General features: G+C 34.5%; 1 protein-coding gene across 1 annotated transcript in view; it reads left to right on the top strand.

Moving 5' to 3' along the window:
* Positions 1–22,330, top strand: part of LOC132562007 (glypican-6-like) — a 74,293-nt gene that overhangs the window by 26,069 nt on the left and 25,894 nt on the right. The window contains exons 2-4 of the mRNA XM_060226733.1: positions 4,912–5,070; positions 15,389–15,780; positions 16,118–16,283. Of these exons, the coding sequence (XP_060082716.1) occupies positions 4,912–5,070; positions 15,389–15,780; positions 16,118–16,283 (717 nt within the window). The remainder of the gene's footprint in view (positions 1–4,911; positions 5,071–15,388; positions 15,781–16,117; positions 16,284–22,330) is intronic.

Raw genomic sequence — 22,330 nt, 5'->3', positions numbered from 1 at the left:
ATTGTACTTTTAGCACGCCAGAATACTCTTGATGTGTTACTCACAGAAAGGTTAGAACAGATATCAAAAAAGCAATAAAGGGAATAATGATATACTTCTAAAATTTCAAATAGCAAAAAACAGTTGCCATTAGAGATAGAAAAGTATTGTGATGAATAGCTTTTAGGAGTTTAGTGATTGTGAATCGTCAACATTTGTCAAATTCCATGTCCTCAAAGGGCAGCTACAGCTTAGTTGGTGAAGACCTGAGGTATGCTGTCTGATGCTCCTTAGATACCTATGGTGTTTTGTATCCCTCAGAAAGCTGAGACTGGTCTCTGATATCATATTTGTAGAGATGAGCCTCCTGTGTGTCGTTCATTAAAGGTAGTTACAGAGTGATCTCCCTTCCTCTAACCTTTATGGCTGCCGACGAGTGCTTGTTCTCACCTCAAAATGACCATGGCTGTACATGGGATGATAAACCATCAAACAAATGAATGTCCTCAAAGCACTAACCAATCAACGTATTTATAATTGAGTGAATTCACTCAACAAACATAAAAAATTGTAATACGGACAAATTGATGCGCTTTAATATAATTTCTTCAGCATTATAAAGTACAGGTCGAACATGACCTTGATTGACAGGTATTTAACTATATCTGTCGGGCAAAATTCTGACAAAAAGTCTGTCGGGCAAATCATCTTTATCACACAGTAGGAATACATCAGGCATGTTTAAGTTGGTGAATTTAATTCTAGAACATCATGGTTCAAACATATTCCTACCTTCTGTATCCGAGCCAACTGATGGGCACAGTCTTCAACATGTGCTGGTTGGTTAACATAGGAACTCGTGGAGAAGATAGCTAATGATATAAAATTAAAAGTTATCATATGTATCACAGAAAGTACTTGTATTATAATTTCTCCTAAGGTTTACTTGCGTTTGCTGTACTCGGTTAAATGAATGAAATGCACCGGTAGGAGATCTTTTGCCCACATGACAGTAGACTACTTTGCTGAAATTTGTTATAGTGCATAAAGGTTACATTTTACTTTTGATGTTAGGATCGAAATTCTTTTGACTGTGATTGCAACCAATGTGCTCTCAAGTAGCCAAATTTTTAAGGTATTGACAGAATTCCTTACATGGTTACTTCATATTTCAGAATTTGTATGTAGTCCTAGATATTTTTTACCACTGCTAGCTCTGGTGTGTGTATTTCAAGTGAATTCAGATGGTTTTATATAATTATTGAACAGATGATTTACAGTACCTGATATACTAATTAGTTAATTGTTTATTATTGTTGGTTTAATATATGTTAAACAAGTGAATTATGGTATGGTTTGTGTTAAACAAGGCAAATTTCGGTATGTTTGATGTTTGTGAAGCGGGTGAATTATGATTTGTTTGATTTGAATTAAACCAGGTGAATTATGGTATGTCTAATGAGCATATATTGAAAAGGTATGTTTAGTGTATATGTATTAAACTGATGAATTAAGGTATTGAAAAGATGAATTATGGTATGTTTAGTGTATATTTAGTAAACTGGTGAATTACGGTATCTTTGATGTGAGATGTTTACTGTATAAGCACCCTACCATACTTCTCTGTGGAGCTACACAGTGTGTGAGTTTACCTCACCTTAACATGCAGTGTGTAATTATCATCACTTACAGCACATTGAGAAAAACAAGTAGGTGTTTTAGTTCAAAGGATTGGTAGTGTTAGGGGATTCTACCAGTCTGACTGCACCGGCCGGCCCGCAACCTTTTCTGTATGACTGGTGGTCGATGTCAAATCCACATGCCTGAAAAACATGTATTTTATAGGTAGACATCTTTGATTATAAATGCTTGTCTGGTTGGTGGTCGGTTTTCAATCCCCTGGAAATGATACAGAGCCATTTCTTGATACAGTCAGGAGACATGGAGTTTGATAATATTCAGACTTAGTAAAGGTGAAATTCATGCAAGACTATAGGCAGGTATTTATAGGTACATAGAAGTTATCACCATCTCTTCAGTGTGAGACCTGGGGTGATACAGGTAATCTCATTGTTGATACAGGTGCATCTTGGGGTGTGTGCATGGATCAGAAACCGGAAAAAGGCTTCAGTGCACATGCATTGGAACGAAACTTGGCCCAGTGTAACTGTCATTCATTTGTAGTATTTCACTACAGGTGATCTTTCAAGGCAGGTGGTCTTGTATGGCAGGTAACATCACTGCTGGTGGTGTCTCCAGATAGGACCTTGTAATGGTGGTCCCACACAATGGATCTCTTACACACTGGGACCCTTCTAGTGATCTGGTATGTCTCCTGACAGCTGATCCCTCAAGACTGGTATTTTGACTGGTAAACATAGTTTCTTTATTTAGTAGCAGTTGTTATGGTCTTGCCTTTCGTAAAGGTGATGGGGGTTCGATTCCCTGATTGAAAATAAAATGTTTAGGGCTTTCCCTGTGTTGTGCTATTTCCTTCCATTGTAAGACCCCTTAGGCACTTCCACCTGGGCCAATCCAAGAAATCAGAATCTGTTATTTTGTAACTGTGTTTTGAAAAATTTAGGATATGTGTTTCTCTGGTAAGGAAAATTCTGAGTTCTTTTGTTTATGTTAATGGCAGTTAAAATTGTAGCAGAACAGAACCAATATTTACCAGCTGCTTGAAACACTTTCTTACTAAGTGATTGATTTGTGATCAATCATTTAGTGAAATCAATGACTTGTAATGATGAACTAGTTATCATGGTTTACAAAACATATACATGGACGTCATTACAGGTCTACAACAAATGACGCGAGACATCTGTCGGGTTAATATTATATTAACACCTCACACCCTCTGTAAATTATACAGTTAGTAGGATAACATTGTGGTATTTGTCTCCTGTACATGGAAACCTAAACTGACATTTATTATCTGGCTTATTGACTCCTATAGTGTCATTACTGAGTGATAAAATATGGATAAACCTTCTGCTGTGTTTCAGGTGTCCATGTTAATTTGATAATCATTTGATATTTTAGTAATTATAGGTGATGGCTATATATCAAAGTTGGGTATAATGAAGACAGATCATTTCAATCTGGAACCTCTGGATCAGTCACATAACTTTATATAATGTACTGTGTTAATTTATTGATATTGGGACGTTGGATAACAAATGACGAAGGAAAACAATTTTTGACTTGTGCCTTGTCCGGGCCTTGAACTCATCATCTATGGCACCAAATTGCTGAGCCAAAAAATTCTCTAGCTGCCTATTCATTATACCACCACAACATTCCAAACAGAATGCTTCGAAGCGGAGTTGATAGAAAGCTAGAAATTCTCAACATGACCATAGTGGCAAAAAATAACGCTCAACATATGATCAATTAAGTAATAGCAACAGTACGGACAAGTGAATTGTCATATTTTTGAGGCAACCTGCCCCTTTATCACGACACAAATATTACACAAATTACATCACATACATAGAACATAAAACAAATACAAAGTTATAAATCTAAATTGAGAGCGGTTGTCATGACAGATTGATGCCAAAGGCTCTTTGAAAAAAATTTGGCAGATGATAATTTTTATAAAAGAAATAATGACATTTTGAATTTTTTACTTCTGTCAAACCACCTTCTGACATTGTTGTGTATATGTATACAGTCATTTTTATTTTTGAGACCAGCCCACATTTTAAATGTCAAAATGATAAAGTTACTCTTCAGAAATTAGAAAATAAATGTTAAATGACATTTGTTGAAATAAAATTTATTTGACAGGGAAGTAAAATGTTGGACAAATTTCAAATATCTGCTTTAAATTAGGTTCAAAATTTGTTCATGGCATGGTGTTCAAATATAACAAAAAGTGTCTCTTAAGCTTTGAATCATTATTTTCTGTTATTTCTGAGTATTTGCGTTTTTTGGTTATACGTATTGTTTTTGATAAATTCAACTAGATCAAGTGAAATGAAAAAAACTTGATGGCATCAAATTGGTGTTGTAAGCACCAAGTTCAGATAGAAAATTTATTGTGAAATCTTTGTCAGTGTCATATGAAGCACTGGCCATAATTTATATTATGTAGTATTTTGATGACTTTTTATCAGATTAAGTTTGCTTGTTTGTAGTCAATACAATCAGGATGTTATCTCCATAGCTAGGTGCGTTGTATGGTTTATCATTATTTTCCATTTTCGTAGTGTGAATTATTTTTGGCAAGTTTGTAATCATTCAAAGTCATCCAGAACCAGCAGATAAATGAAAGATATTATAACAAAATTCTTTGTCAATTAGTGTATGTGGTTTTGCTCGTTTGTGAAATAGCACCTTATTTTTACTTGGCTTCTTATATATACTTAGTGTTAATGCTACCTCCTTCTTAAAAACCTTATATATAAGGAAGCCTGTAAATTGTCATTGAATCATGAACAACAGCTTTATACAGTACCCAAGAACATGTGTAATTCAAGAGTTGCTCTGAATTATAATGTGATGTTCATGGGAGCTAACAAAAAAAAGATAAAGTAGCATATAGCCTTAAATCTAGAAAAGTGGAAAAATCTATCCATGTGCTGGATTGTAACATGGATCTAAGGTGATCTAGGTGAAACAAAGGTGTTAAATAGGGGTTGATTTAAAGTCTTTTATGTCGTGTTAGCAGGAAATATTTAGAATTTGAATTTTATCAGTAGAGATTAAAAATGACAATCTGATTATGGAAATATTTTCCAAATATCAGATTCTGAAAATTTATGTGTATGTATTTTTTTTATCTTAACACATGAACTGTAATTTATGAAATAAAGAGATGCATGAATTTCAAATTTAATATAATAATATTTAATATGATATAATCATTGTTTTCTCTCTTGATATTTTAACTATGTGTTAATTTCACTTTTTCTCTTGTTACAGGGGAACACCTTGAAGTATGTCCTCAGGGTCACACATGTTGTACACGCGACATGGAACAGAAGTTAAAATCTCTCAGTACCAAGGAGTATGCTAAATTAGTAGATGAATCATTTAGATATGTAAAAAGTACTTTTGTATCAAGAACAAGAAAATTTGATGGTAAGTGCACCATTATATCTATACTTCAAACATAAAAGTTTAAATAATATTTCATTTAGAACGTTTCACCACGTTTCCCACCATCATTATACATTAATTGGAATTGATCTGTAGGTTTTAGCTGAAAACTAGTACTGAATCCTAGTGCTTTGTTGGAGCACTGCTAGAGCCTAATGTATCACTTTCTACAATACCCTGTAATCTCTGCATCACCCTCGATTAAAGAGTCACCGTGTTTTTTCTCTCAAAGGAAAACCGTTTTAGACTCGGATTGATTACAAATCGGGGTATGATACACTAGCTTTCAGTTCATCACAACTGATCGATAGAGCTCTAAGGTGTATTAGGTTTTGTGTGAGGTTAAAATGTAACAAAACAAGCCTCTTCACTCAGTTTGATTTAGCTGAATATGTGTCCTCACAAGATTGATTTATTTTCATTATTTTTATTTTTTTAAAATTCAGTTTATGAAAGAAAGGTTTGGATGATGGGTGATGGCGGATTTGAACAAAATCGAGAACAATAGAATAAGATGTGTTCAGCATATCCTTATAGGATGACTAACTGGATCTGTAGAAATGTGTAGGTCTAGGGACAGTCAAAGTTTAATTGTATTTTTCCAGGCCAAAATTAAAACAGAAAACATTTATTCATAACAAAGACTTATGTGTACTGCGCCTAAAAATAATTGGTCTGAAACTCTTCTTTTCATTCATTTATAGCTTTTAGAGACGGAGTGAGGGAAAATCTGGGATTTTTCAAAGTTTGGTACAGATGTGTCAGTTTATAAGCATGTGTTTTAGCTAATTGGGGATTACAATACTTCCTCAGGAACAACACATGTGTTGTAATACGTCCCTGCCTGAGGGTTACCCAACCCAGAATGTAGGAAGTAGGGGGAGGAGGGGGTGGGAGTGAGTCACAGTGTTGAATAGATGTTAGCAGCTGACTAAGACCTTCCAGTATTGATCTGAGGGGAATCCCCTGTCACTAGTAGGAGGGAGGCGACGGAAGCCCTAATGAGAATAAAGCCCTCCAGTCAACAAAGAACTGAATAGATCATGCTTTCTGATTGGTAAAAAATTATGGCTTGCATGCAAACTATTAGAAAATCTTGGTGCCATTTAGGGTAACATGAAAATGGATTTAACAGCATGAAATGTGTCAGTGTTGACCTCGTGAACTGAATTCTGGAGGGCTGAGGGCAGGCATATCATATTTTCACTACAGATCAAATTCTGGACTTTGAGCCTTACATATTAAGCTCCCTTTACATTTGTTACCCTCATATTGATCGCTTGATTCTATCATTAAATTAAAGAGAAAAAAAAGTTTTTTAAAAGCTGGAATGAGTTTAGATTTTTGTGTGTGTCATTTTTGTATTTTATCTGATAGCAAATATTGACATTTGAAAGCAATTGTATTTTTATTCTGGATGATATTTTCGAAAGATGTTAAAGATTGTTTTTACATTGTATTTTGATGCTTTGATAAAGAGTTTTCAGTCATTTGACATTTAAAAAAATTTGATATGCATTAATTTCTTTATAAATTTTGATATTACACGTTACATGTGGATGTTTGCGACAAATAGCTATATACTAGTCTCTGTTTTAGTCAGTGTTGACTTCAGTTTCTTGCATGGTGAAGAAAAGTTAGGTTCATTTTCAAAAAAGAAAGGCAGCTGTAATCTTTGTCTTTACCAAGGAAAATGGATTAGATTTGTGTTTAAGAATTTCTTCGTCATTACTGCCTGCAATATATCACAGTCTTAGATCTTAGATTTTAAGAGAATTTTTTTTTCAGTTGTGATTAATTTTAGCTTAAACATTCATTAAAATTGCAGATTTTAAAAATATGTAATGAGAAGTCCTAGCAGAATATTGAAAAAATTTTAACATTGTTTTGAGATATTAAGTGAAACAGCATAAAAACAAGTAGTACTGTTTGAAACATGTCAGTAGAACCATGTCTATATGTGGTAAAGGGGGTTGTACTTGATGGCAAACAGCTTAAGCCTATCTAAACAGAGTCTGAAACAATTCAAGCATGTGTGAGTAGTACCAGTAGCCATACACAACGTACACTAAAACCTGGAATGGATTTCAAATTTCGTTGTTTTGAAATGTGGACATATTTACAGTGTACTGGATCTGGTTAGGATTGTACAGATTTAGGAAAAAAAATTTATTGACTTAAAGAGGTACAAGGTGTAATTCAATTTTTAAATTGTGTAATATTTATAAAAAATTATTAACTAAATACAGTATTCATTCACGTTAAGATATTGTAAAAAGTAAAAATGGTAGTTTCAAACTTTTTTTCAGAACCCAGCCAGAAAAGCTAATAAGAAATTTCAAGATTGTGAAAAAATCATTCATGTTCTTGACTTGTTCCTATTCTGAAAAAAAAGACAATGTACAATTGATTTTGAAATTTTGAGTATACTGATGTTCAATTTAAGCTACTCTGAACTTTGAGTTAGACCAACTGAAATACAATTTTCAATGCATTGTTGAAAAGTTTTTTAATTCTCTAGAATATTCTGAATCTTGAGGTATTGAGGACAGTTTTCAAGATTCAACATTCTAAATTTGAGATAGTAATAAATTACTTATTGTATATGATAAATCAAATATTCAGACATTGACGGAAAATTTAAATAATGATATATATCAAATCCAAAGCTTTCAAGACTTTTGAGAGATTTAATAGGTCTCTGGATTTAAAACCACGGCCAGTCCTTGTTTCCTACTATCTAACATGTAGAAGGTGCAATGCTCCGAGGATGATACTAGCCACATGTGCAGTGTTTTGTTAATAGCCTAGAGATCCTATACACTCCATCTAACCTAGTAAATAACACACGACAACCTTCTTCTCTCTGCACATTAAAACAGTTTAAATAACTTTATTTTACCCTGCTCCAACCCTCCATTTCAGCGTTGTAATTTTTTGTGAGAATTTCTTTGCTATGCTCTAGTTTAAATGACTAAAGTTGCTTTCTAAAATAAACACCAGGAATGGAGGTTAGTGTAAGGTTTATGAAGCATCGTGAATCGAGGTTAGCACAACGTTTATATCCAAACATACAAAAAGCATGTTTGAAGAATGGCGGAACGTATCATGTCCAGGACAAAACCCACTATTCTCAGGGATAAAAACTGCTTCACCTGCTGTTCTTGTGAAAATCTGTCTTCCTGTATTTTACCCAAAGATGTACTTTTCTGATGATAAATGGAGTTCCTTCCGCCCCTGTCGGATCCTGATGGAAACAAAGTGTTACTTTACAGTATAATTGAGTTTCACTGGACAAAACAAAAACCCAATTAATATAACTAAAAAAGAATCTCTCAGAAAGTTCCCCCATAAATGTGAATTACAAGTCATTAATAGGGGTCAGATGATCTTATACAGGTCGGCCAGACGAAGAATTCACTAACCCATGACCAAGAAAGTAGACAGGAAGGGATGTTTTTAGAGAATACAGCCAGTTTCCTGTATTAGGTCTAACACCATGACAACAAGATTGATAGGAACAAAAAAAGATTGATTACAATATCGTGTGAACAATATCAAAAAAGCAACTTATCGGAAAGGAGAAAGAAAATAGATTCTACAAAGTTTTTTATGTTAATATTTTAAACCAGATGCTGATAAAGGTTTTTCATATATAGATTTACAGCACTATTTGTACATTCTTTTTTAAAAAGAAATTTCACTAATTCGTCATGTGTATTTTCATTTTTTAAGAACATTTAGCTGTATATTACTAAATAACTATCATCAGGCCTCAGTTTAATGCTGTATGGGACATTCTTGACCGGTTTCAAAGTTTGTAATGCAGATATCTAGAAAATGTTGGTCTTTGGTTCTTGTCTTGTGTTAAAATTGTTTGAATAACTAATACGCCCCACTTCAGAGTAGATGAGAATGTTGGTGGATTAATCTCCACCTACGGTCAGAGCAAAATAATGCTGATTATCATAAGTAGTCTTTTTAATGTTTGAAGTTTGTAAAATGGAATGTGTTTGGTTTGCCCTTGGATATTGTCATTCTGGATTGACATAGACCAGACACTATAATCTGTGTCATCTAAACTCTTGCATTCAATAGAAAGAGGTTAAAGAATTTGAAACATTAATGGAAAGGCCATTTCAAATATAATTGTATATGTAGATCAGGATCATTTAACAAGTTTCTTTATGAACAGAAAACTGAATGAAACTTCTTCAGTTGAAAAGCTCTTGCATTTTATGGTTACAACAAAAGTTTGGAATTTAATTGAGTGCAAACTGCTTTGATGATAGATAATTAGTCCAATTTTGTTCTTACTTTTTAAAGAAAAGTAATGTAAGAATGGAAGTCACATTAATTCTGATAAATAGACTTGTTTGTTTTGTCAGAAAATAAGTTCAGACAATTTTTAAAAATAGACTTGTTTGTTTTGTCAGAAGACAAATTCAGGCAATTTTTAAGAAAATAGTAGAATTCTAAGTGACGAATAAAAAAAATAGAGAGTGAGGGAAAAAAATTACTCAAGCTTGACCAGGTTGGTAAAAGTAACAATTTAATTAAAACCAGACAAAAGGAAAGCTATATTAAGTCTTTTTTGAGAACTAGGTTTAAGTTAGTCACAATAAAAACGGATACATCTGCCTACAGTGTAATAAATATGGTTTAGTGTAGAACTATAGGGAACAAGGGTGTCGTGCCTGTCATGTCTGAGGAGAAGAAAGAGGACCAGGGAGACAGCCAAACTCTGTCTGTTTGCTAAATTACACTGTTGAGGTTAGAAGTGTCATTTATCTGTAGGTCGATAATGCATATTTCTGTTGCTATTACTTGAAAAGCTTGATAAAACACACATCAAGATAGTGGGGCAAAATGGGATAACGTGTATTGGAGACAAGGAAAAAAGAAAGTTTGACACGAAACTTGTATTGATGGGGAAACAATTCCAGATATTATTACAGGGTTGAGTTGCAGCCTAATGCATTGGAAGCTTGTAAGGGAAGAGGAGATACAAGCATTGAAGAGACTCTGATTAGATTTGATTATTTCTTTGTTTAAAAGTTGGAAACCATTGAACTGGTTCTGCTGAGAGAGGTTATGTACCTAAAGGTTTTATTGTTTAAATTGAAGAGTTAATAACAAAGGTTAGAGATAGCAAAGGCTTTTAAAATCACACAGAACGTTCAACCAAGTCCATTTGATCTTTGATTGGAACAGTCTTGAAAGAATTTTATGTTTGTGTAAAATTATATTCATGATAGCTGATTGCAGAAAGAATAAATGTGTAAATAGTTTTTGCTGAAATATGCAGATGGAAACTATCAACATGGAAACTGGTCATAAAACTTTAAAACCTTACCAATTTTCAAAAGTCAGGAATAAAATAAACAATTTAGGTCTCCATATACACAGCTTAAAATGAGGCTTAGTGATTGTGGCAGAGTTATCTGCCCTTGTATTATGTACAGTTTTTATTGAGTGTTAGTGATCTCATAACTACAGAGTTATCTGCCCTTGTATTATGTACAGCTTATATAGAATGTTAGTGATCTCATAACTACAGAGTTATATGCCCTTGTATTATGTACAGCTTATATTGAGTGTTAGTGATCTCATAACTACAGAGTTATCTGCACTTGACCTTCCAGAAGTCAGAGTCTGAAGTTTAACCCCTTCACATGGACATGTAATGTAAACCATATGGGGATGTATGTGATGGGCATGTTTTAGAGGCTGTAAAAGGGTTATCTAGACATGACTGATCATTTGTAGTCAATTATAAACCCATTTTGTGACCAGATAAGTCTTGATAAGTACCTTCATTACTGTAGGATTATGGGCAGTATTGCTGTATCCTGTAATCTAGGGTACATGAAGCATTATGATATGTGTAAACCAGTTCAAACATGCTGCTTGTCTTTCATACATGTACTCTGTATAACTTGATATAGAAGACAAATTTATATAGGAGGCAGAGAGGGCAGCACACACCATACAAAGTGTCCAGATCTAATAATGACAGTGTATGTGTCAGTCTACCATTACACATGATTGGGGACATCATCCTTTATTAGGGTCAATCATTTCGTGTCAGCTGTTGTATTGATGGATATAGCCATGATCAGGTTCACACAGGATATTTTATATATAGTCATTATCAGGTTCACACAGGATATTTTATATATAGTCATGATCAGGTTCACACAGGATATTTTATATATAGTCATGATCAGGTTCACACAGGATATTGTATATATAGTCATTATCAGGTTCACACAGGATGTTATAGCCATTATCAGGTTCACACAGGATATTGTATATATAGCCATCATCAGGTTCACACAGGATGTTATAGCCATTATCAGGTTCACACAAGATATTGTATATATAGTCATTATCAGGTTCACACAGGATATTGTATATATAGCCATTATCAGGTTCACACAGGATATTGTATATATAGCCATTATCAGGTTCACACAGGATATTGTATATATAGCCATTATCAGGTTCACACAGGATATTGTATATATAGTCATTATCAGGTTCACACAGGATATTGTATATATAGTCATTATCAGGTTCACACAGGATATTGTATATATAGTCATTATCAGGTTCACACAGGATATTGTATATATAGCCATTATCAGGTTCACACAGGATATTGTATATATAGCCATTATCAGGTTCACACAGGATATTGTATATATAGCCATCATCAGGTTCACACAGGATATTGTATATATAGCCATCATCAGGTTCACACAGGATGTTATAGCCATTATCAGGTTCACACAGGATATTGTATATATAGCCATCATCAGGTTCACACAGGATATTGTATATATAGTCATTATCAGGTTCACACAGGATATTGTATATATAGTCATTATCAGGTTCACACAGGATATTGTATATATAGTCATTATCAGGTTCACACAGGATATTGTATATATAGCCATCATCAGGTTCACACAGGATATTGTATATATAGCCATCATCAGGTTCACACAGGATGTTATAGCCATTATCAGGTTCACACAGGATATTGTATATATAGCCATTATCAGGTTCACACAGGATATTGTATATATAGTCATTATCAGGTTCACACAGGATATTGTATATATAGCCATCATCAGGTTCACACAGGATATTGTATATATAGTCATTATCAGGTTCACACAGAATATTGTATATATAGCCATCATCAGGTTCACACAGGATATTGTATATATAGCCATTATCAGGTTCACACAGGATATTATAGCCATTATCAGGTTCACACAGGATATTGTATATATAGTCATTATCAGGTTCACACAGGATATTGTATATAGAGTCATTATCAGGTTCACACAGGATATTGTATATAGAGTCATTATCATGTTCACACAGGATATTATAGCCATTATCAGGTTCACACAGGATATTGTATATATAGCCATCATCAGGTTCACACAGGATATTGTATATATAGTCATTATCAGGTTCACACAGGATATTGTATATATAGTCATTATCAGGTTCACACAGGATATTATAGCCATTATCAGGTTCACACAGGATATTGTATATATAGCCATCATCAGGTTCACACAGGATATTGTATATATAGCCATCATCAGGTTCACACAGGATATTGTATATATAGCCATCATCAGGTTCACACAGGATATTGTATATATAGTCATTATCAGGTTCACACAGGATATTGTATATATAGCCATTATCAGGTTCACACAGGATATTGTATATATAGTCATTATCAGGTTCACACAGGATATTGTATATATAGTCATTATCAGGTTCACACAGGATATTGTATATATAGTCATTATCAGGTTCACACAGGATATTGTATATATAGTCATTATCAGGTTCACACAGGATATTGTATATATAGCCATTATCAGGTTCACACAGGATATTGTATATATAGTCATTATCAGGTTCACACAGGATATTGTATATATAGCCATTATCAGGTTCACACAGGATATTGTATATATAGCCATCATCAGGTTCACACAGGATATTGTATATATAGTCATTATCAGGTTCACACAAGATATTATAGCCATTATCAGGTTCACACAGGGTATTGTATATATAGCCATTATCAGGTTCACACAGGATGTTATAGCCATTATCAGGTTCACACAGAATATTGTATATATAGTCATTATCAGGTTCACACAGAATATTGTATATATAGTCATTATCAGGTTCACACAGAATATTGTATATATAGTCATTATCAGGTTCACACAGGATATTGTATATATAGTCATTATCAGGTTCACACAGGATGTTATAGAACCATTATCAGGTTCACACAGAATATTGTATATATAGTCATTATCAGGTTCACACAGGATATTGTATATATAGCCATTATCAGGTTCACACAGGATATTGTATATATAGCCATTATCAGGTTCACACAAGATATTGTTTATATAGTCATTATCAGGTTCACACAGGATATTGTATATATAGTCATTATCAGGTTCACACAGGATATTGTATATATAGCCATCATCAGCTTCACACAGGATATTGTTTATATAGCCATTATCAGGTTCACACAAGATATTGTATATATAGTCATTATCAGGTTCACACAGGATATTGTATATATAGCCATTATCAGGTTCACACAAGATATTGTATATATAGCCATTATCTTGTTGTTTATATATATATATAAACTTATTTTCTAATATTGATAGTGTTTCAGACAAATATTGTCGTTACAAAATATGTATTGTATACTATAACGTAGACAACAATATCAGAATTTTACATAAAATGTAAACGTTATTTGTTGCTCCATGCTTTACTGTTGCTCAAAAATCATGTTTCTAACCAGACTTGTTTGTGTTAGTTTCAGAATTGTTTACACAGAATCTCTAATGATTCCTAAATACTTTTCATTTTCTTTCATAATCTGTAATGAATAAGAATTTTGACTAGAAGTTCAAAAGCTTTTATAAAAAATTATTACATATTTGTGGATATTTTTCTTTCATGGAGCTAGGTGGAAAAGTATAGTTGGAATTTCCTAGTTGGTTATGTTAGATTCCTATGAAGAATGTCTGTGTGCCCAGTGAGTTTCAATTGCTCCTGAACTTTAGATAATCTCAAACACTCTCAATTCATCATGCTCTTCTGTCTCCAGAATGGATTCTAGAAAGCTATTACGAAACATCAAGAGTAATGTAGATTTATCACATATCAAAGTTGTATTTGTATCAACAAGCTCTTGAAGGAGATTTGATATAATCTGGCGAACAGCTATCCTCCAGCAAATGTACAGTTAAAAAAAACAACATTATCTCAACACACGGTTCAGCAGGCTTTTCTTCAGCTATGTTTTAGCATTGGTGTGGGACAGTTTTTGCCTATGAATTTTCAACATCTGGTATTTTAATGTAGTTTTATTGGCTCCACTTATTTGCAGTTCCTATTTGGTAAATCCAGCAAAACAATTTTGCCACAAAATGTAGCAGTTTGAATGGGTTTCCTGTGTGAACTTAACGACTGCCTGTAGAGAAAATTCCCTGTTTTCATTTTTTTCAACCAGTGCAAGCTTAATTGAAAAACATTCAAAGCATTCAGGGAAATATTTCATAAAAATTGTCTTCTGTAGCAAGAATATATGCAAACTCATCAGAAATTGGTTTTCATGTTGTCATGGTTGGTTTTTTTTTTCATACCGCTCAAAGAAGAAAGGATATTAATCTGAAACAGATTTCTTGTTTAATTTCTTTTTTTTTTCATACAATTTCATTTTGAACTCGAAAATCATGAATTTCCTACCTTAAGAATGAAATTTATCTTTAAATAAACACATACATGTTGAAAAGCAGTTATCACATGTAAGTTCTAAAATCCACTTTGTCAGTGGTCTAAATTTCTGACATCATTTCACAGAAAGTGTTTTGTCAGAGCATCTTTTTTAATCTTTTCACCATATCTGTTTATCTGAAAGTCTCTTTACAAAGTGTGAACAGAGATCAGTATGTTATTGGGAAAAGAGTAGTTTTTGTATGTTATATTTTTTATGCTTTAGGGAAATGGAAGAACAAATCCTGAATCAGTTTTGAGAAAATAATTATTTGCCAAAGATTTGTGCTGAAGTTGTAATGAGTTGGATAATTCTGTTGAGAAATAAAGTTTCCAAGATTTACCAGAAAGAAAGCCTTTAAGCCAAGTGATTGATGTTTATAACTAATACATGGTAAAGGTACAATATGATATTTGTCTTAATCAGTTTTACTTTTCTTTGTTTCAGAATTTTTTACAGAGCTTCTTGATAATGCAAAAAAGGATTTGCATGAAATGTTTGTAAAGACATATGGTCTTTTATATCAACAAAACTCAGATGTGTTTGCAAATTTATTCAAGGACCTACGAAGTTACTACAAAGGAACAGATATAAGTCTGTTTGATGCCTTAGACAATTTCTTCCGTAACTTATTAAGGAAGATGTTTATGTTGCTGAACCCAACATTGGTGATCGACGAATCATTTCTTCGATGTGTGACAAGCCAGATGAACAAATTGAAACCTTTTGGGGATACCCCTCAACAGTTATCATTAAAAATAAAAAGGTCGTTCGTAGCAGCACGGACTTTTGTGCAGGGATTGGCAATTGGTCGGGATGTAGTTCTTGAGGTGTTGAAGGTAAGATTGAACTTGTGTACTGTTCTTCCTATGGCCAAGGTCATTTGAAGGTTGTGCTCAGTGTGTATTTGATTTATTTATGAAGGAAAAACTGATGATCACTTTCAGTATTCATTAGATTTGGTTGTTATTGATATGGGAAACAGTGATGATAGTTGTTAAACTATTAATCTTATTTTTACAAGATACACATGTTTTAAAAATTGTTTAAACAGAAAGATTTCGTTGAAAAATAGATAAGTCATCATTTTCTATTAAAGATACACCTCAGTACAAATGATGATATGCCTGTTTGACATTATATAGATTTTAGTATTATCTGTCCTTGTTTCCATAGATACCTCCCACTGAGGCCTGTACAAAGGCCCTAATGAAGATGATGTATTGCCCCCATTGCCGAGGCCTTACACAAACCAAGCCCTGCAACAACTACTGTCTGAATACAATGAAGGGATGTCTTGCTCATCATGCTGAACTAAATCAACTCTGGAATGACTATATTGGTATGTACTTTGGTCTTTGGAAAACTCTCTAGCCAACTTAAACATGGTACTGTGTAACAGTTGTATGTTAAGCCTGTCAAACCTTGACTTTTCTCATTTTGAACTGAACAAACCTGGACCTTTAACATTAGGAACTAAATCAACCTTGACCTTTGACATTAAGAATGCATTTTCTGTATTCCAGGTCTTGATAGTTTCATTCTTGTCTTAAGCAATGCAAATTTTAATTTCATCAAAATATCATTGTTAATTTTATCATTTATGTATTGTGACCTCTATAAGATTTTCCCGTGAAGAGAACTGAGAAATAATTCCAATTCCTCGCATACTAATTCAGACATTTTTATTCAACATTGAAAATTTCAAATTTTTATATGTGGCAATTCCTTTAGATATCATTACATGCAGCCATTTTCGCACCATGCTTACAGTTTTCCAACAAATTTCAGAAGCCACTTAAGTGTCAAATTCATATAATTGTAACAGCAAAAATAGTGTATGGAGTGTCTGAGACTGTCACTGGAGCTCCCAGCCTTATTCCCTAGGCCTATGACCAGACATTAGTGAATAGTCCTCAAGATGAGTCACTGCCAACTGGCTTGGTCTGATTGGACTAGAATTAATGAAAACTAATAAATAATTTACACAAACTTTGTCATAAAAATTGAATAAATTTGTCTTTGGAGTTTCTCGGGCATGTAGCTAGCTAGCAATCTTTTCTCTGAATAATCAATGTTATCAAATTTTCGTTGTATCAGCAGAGTTGGTTAGGATGTTCTAGTTCCCTGCATTCTGAGGGAAATATATGTGAACCATTAGCAAGACCACACTCAAGTGATGTATGATCATTATATTATTGAATTATTGTATTAAACGAAAAATTTTTATGGAATTAATTAAACATTACATTTCAATGTTTTCATAAAACGCACTATGTTTCTGATCGCTTATTTCAGTTTAGTAAGAGTGGTTTTTATTTTCATTTGATTATAATAAAAGAAATTGTAATTGAAGCTTTTAGGTATCAGCTGTTTTTAATTGAATGAATCCTACCAATTTCAGTTAATTCATTTTCTGTCATTTTAGAAGAAAACATAGAAGAATTACGCAGAGAGAAATTCGATTTGACACACAATTGGAATAGGATTCTGTTTAAAAAGAGGAAATTGACGGTATAAAAACCCAACCAGAATTATGCAATCAAAAATCTGTTTTCGTTCTTAGTGCAGACAAATTATGTGCCAAGATTACAATGCTGAAATCAGTTGGCATGATTCCTCATTGGGGATTCATTAAGCTCTCAATAATCAAAATTATCTCAGTTCTGAAACTGACAATGAAATCCACCATCTTGTTGTGATGTGATTCAAGTGAAACAAATGGAAATTGATACCAGGAGACCAGCTTGGAACAGAAATTTATTGTCATGTTAAACAGTTATTCTCATGTATTGGGATTGAATATTCCATCAAAATGATGTAATGTATGTACTCCACAGTTTTGTCCTTTTCTAAAAATCTGCTGAAAACTTTTGTCTGTTCTTCACAGATGTTAAAACTAAACATTCAAAACTGCAAAGAAATACATTAAATCTAAGCATTCTCGTTTTTCAACATGTTTTCTAGACTTGATGAAATATTCATCAACTTTTAATTGTTTTACCACAAAAGCCATGGAAATATTGTTAATCTGTTACGTTGCTAGTTGTGACACCTACATCCGGTGGTATATATAATTCCAGTCATCTCTTAAACAACATGTTTATTTGAGGACGCCGACCTCCCACCACTCCATGTATTTACTCCAGGTCAGTCCAGGTCAAGTTTTACAAAACATTATTTCCTTAACTACAAACATATTTTTTCTCTGCTTGTCAAATGTATTGATTAGTGGTTCAAATTTGCCTTATAAATAGGATTGTGTTAATCTACATGGCATACAGGTCTTCTTTTATACACAGATAATATGTGGTATGACTTTAAAAACCGTCCATGTCCAAAAATATGTTGTTGGTATGTTATTGAAGTCTGTTATCTTATTTATACAGTAGTTACCTCTGATTACCTGTACAGGTATGAGATCTAAGGTTTCCATTGTTTTTGCATTTTCATGTGATTACCTGTACAGGTGTGAACTATCGTTTCTTTATTTATGCACTTGTAGTTACCTGTGATTACCTGAACAGGTCTAACACTGGCCTTATGGTGTATTGATCTGTATAGAAACTTTCTCTCCTCCCACCTCCTTGACCCCCCTCCACAGTATGACACTTAAATACTTGACATTCTTTGCTGATAAGAGAAAATTGGAAAGTCTAGTGTTGGTAGAGGTCCAGATCAGTAGATTTAGGTCACATTTACAAAGTGATTATGTCTGACGGAGGAAAAAAATCGATTGTCGAGTCACACATAGTCATCATCCCCAGGGTCTAGAGGGACCTCTACCTAGCACAAAGTAGTGCACTTCGGATGCTCTGGTTGTCCTTGTGTTCTGGTCCTTACCCTGACAAATGTACAGCCCTGAATTAACAGCTCTCACGGGTCTTCATTAAAGAACAAATGAACTGCAACCATGGAGATTTAATTCTTAGCTATGCCACGTTCATTTAATCACATTAAGCGTGAACTCACAATACTACAGCACAAGTTCACCTGATTTTGCTAAAACTATTACGGAATTATCATTGTCCGTCATCGCGTGGAATCAATCTGTTTTTGGAAAAAATCAATTTCAGGTTTGAATTTACAACTGTTTTCTTTACCCTAATTCTTGTTGTGTGCACCTAGAGAAGATTAATTACAATTATTTTCCTTGTCAGTGTTTAGAAAGCATGGGGGTAATTAATGGTTAGGTTGTATAATAAAACGTACAGTTACAACACTGGGCCATGAAAATCAAGATGTGTGAGCATAATTTAATAGCGGAGGAGGTAATCCTTTTTTTGAAATCTGGATCCATACGAACTGTAAAATTTGCTGAAATAATCAGTATTTATTGTTTCAGTGGTGTTCATGAACACTTGGTCCATTAGTTTAGGTTAATAGCATTGATCCATGTTTCCAAGTTATCTGACAGAATCATCTCCAGAAAATTTCTGTTTTCTGCTTCAAACTTTCAAAAGAGGGTAGAGAAAAAAAACTCGAAGCAAATTACAATTTTACTTAAAGTGACATTTTCAATAATGATCTGCATATTGGGAAAGCAGTTTCCATTCCTGTTGGAGACAGAAACGTTTTCTAACACACCATGTCAAGACCTTGACAGTTGCGAGTCATGTCAGGTTTTAGGTTTTTTCTTCAGTTTTCCTTGGGGATTCGGATCTGTTCTAGTCCATCCGACTACTCCACAAGTCTAAACCACGGTCTGGCAGGAAAATGAGTTTAACATTCAAACTGTTAATAATATGATCAGTCTATACATTCAGCTAATGACGACTGTAATTGGTTTTCACATACTTTGCTCAGCAGCAGAACCCATTCCCTTCCACATGTTAGTATAGACTTGTTGAGATACAGAACCATTCATATACTGCAAACTGCTTAGAGGGATGGAGGGCTTGGAAAAGTCATTAAGACTCCTCGCCCCATCAACACCATTGTTGACCAACTCACCCCCTCATCGAAAGATGGACTCATCCATATACATAGAATACTGAGCCCAAGACTACTGTGTTGGGGAGGAAAGCACTTTAGAAGAATTGGTTCTGAGACAGGTTCAGTTTTCTTGGTAATGTAGGGATACATTGGTGTTTCATTGTCTCTGTTGGTTGTTGATGGTCCTTGAAATTGAAAAGAAACTCCCAAGTTTGGACGAAGATTTGAAAAGTTTGAGAGTTTTGTAGATAGAACCATGTCATAGATGTAGCCATCATATCCTATGATTTTGTTGTGCTACATAAGTGTTATATCAACAAATTAGGTTTGTTTTATAGAGAAATATGTTTCTATGCCAACCTAGCATAAGTCAATTAATCTGTTTGTAAAAGAATTCAGCTAGATAACTTAACCAACATTGTCGTTCATTAGATCTCGGTGAAAATGAGCTTGTGGGGGAAAAAATGGTTATTATGGCAACTGATTTTGCTCTAGTGAAATGGGTTCGTACTGGCTATATAGTGATATAATTACATAGCAGGCAAAGATTTGGGCTGATCTTGTACAAACAGTTAAGATGGATGATGTTACTACCGCTGTAATTTGAATCTCTCTGGGACTGGAGTCTCGCTTGAAATCTGTGAAATGTTGTCTATTGATCATGTCCCTGTCTGGCGTCTTTTGTGTATCACATACCAGGTTCTGTAGAAAACCAGGGACATTCATCAAAAAGGACTTGATCCTTCATTGGTGGCTGTTAAACCTGTTGGATATTAAAAGGCTTGCAGGCATCTGGAGAGAAACAAAGCTTTTCAAATTGAACTTTTCTGAGGATTGTAGGAAGACAGAACCAATAAAATGCTTCCAAACATTACTCTGCTTATACTCAACATAAATCTTCTTTAAAAAAAGGAAAGGAAAAAAAGAGAGGTTTTAGTGGTAGAGATGTGCCAATCTTATTATGTGTAAAACGATTGGAATACACATAACTCACACTATGCATGATACAACATAAGGATGGCCACGTTTACTAGAACAAATCTTATGTAGAACAGTTGAAACAGGCAGTTTTCTAAACCAGTTTGGTTACACAGTCACCCTACCACCTCCTTCCCAACAAGTTTGAAAGTGGTCTGTTGAAAGTAATATTTTCCTTCTGTAGAAATCCTTAGTAACTGAAATTTTATCTGAACTGTTTCTGATTAAGTGGGAAATAGCATAAGTACTTAATTAAGAAATTCTAATGATGTTTCTTAAGTATATAGGAGTTGGATATCTGAGCTCCCTTGTTGCCACCTGGATAGTCTGTTGTTTCAGTACAACAATATGATCTAGTCCATGTGTTGCGTAGAATGCCACCTGGATGTGTCACAGATTGTGTGTGTTGGTGACACATTACCTCCACCTCTATTGCCTCAGTGTTAGATAAGCCCGCCTTGCCAGTGTGATACCTGGGAACTCGAGGACAGCATGATTGACAGGTGATATATTCCAGGGTGATTAAGAACTGACCTACATACTCTATCTACCCACTTAACCCTGCAAGACGGGGATGCAGAGTATAACCATGTTCAAATCAACTAGATTTTATACTCAACCACTTAACTCTGTGAGATGGGGACACACAGTATTACTTGTGACCAAGTCGTCAGGGTCCCCCTATTCCACCACTTAACCCTGTGAGATGGGGGACACAGTATTACCTGTGCATCATCGGGGTCCCCCTATTCCACCACTTAAATCTGTGAGATGGGGGACACAGTATTACTTGTGACCAAGTCATCGGGGTCCCCCTATTCCACCACTTAACCCTGTGAGATGGGGACACACAGTATTACTTGTGACCAAGTCGTCAGGGTCCCCCTATTCCACCACTTAACCCTGTGAGATGGGGGACACAGTATTACCTGTGCATCATTGGGGTCCCCCTATTCCACCACTTAACTCTGTGAGATGGGGGACACAGTATTACTTGTGACCAAATCATCAGGGTCCCCCTATTCCACCACCTAACCCTGTGAGATGGGGGACACAGTATTACCTGTGCATCATCGGGGTCCCCCTATTCCACCACTTAACTCTGTGAGATGGGGGACACAGTATTACTTGTGACCAAGTCATCAGGGTCCCCCTATTCCACCACTTAACCCTGTGAGATGGGGACACACAGTATTACTTGTGCATCATCGGGGTCCCCCTATTCCACCACTTAACCCTGTGAGATGGGGACACACAGTATTACTTGTGACCAAGTCATCAGGGTCCCCCTATTCCACCACTTAACCCTGTGAGATGGGGACACACAGTATTACTTGTGACCAAGTCATCAGGGTCCCCCTTTTCAACCACCTTACCCTGTGAGATGGGGATGCAGATTATTACTATATTTAAGTCATTAAAATCCCTGCTGTTAACATAGAGACTAAACAAGCATTTTGTCAACAAATCTGAATT

Source organism: Ylistrum balloti, unplaced genomic scaffold (assembly GCF_031769215.1).
Source record: "Ylistrum balloti isolate Yb309-2 unplaced genomic scaffold, AGI_CSIRO_Ybal_v1 Utg371318, whole genome shotgun sequence".
Lineage (NCBI taxonomy): Eukaryota > Metazoa > Mollusca > Bivalvia > Pectinida > Pectinidae > Ylistrum > Ylistrum balloti.
This window is presented reverse-complemented; position numbering and strand designations above follow the sequence as displayed.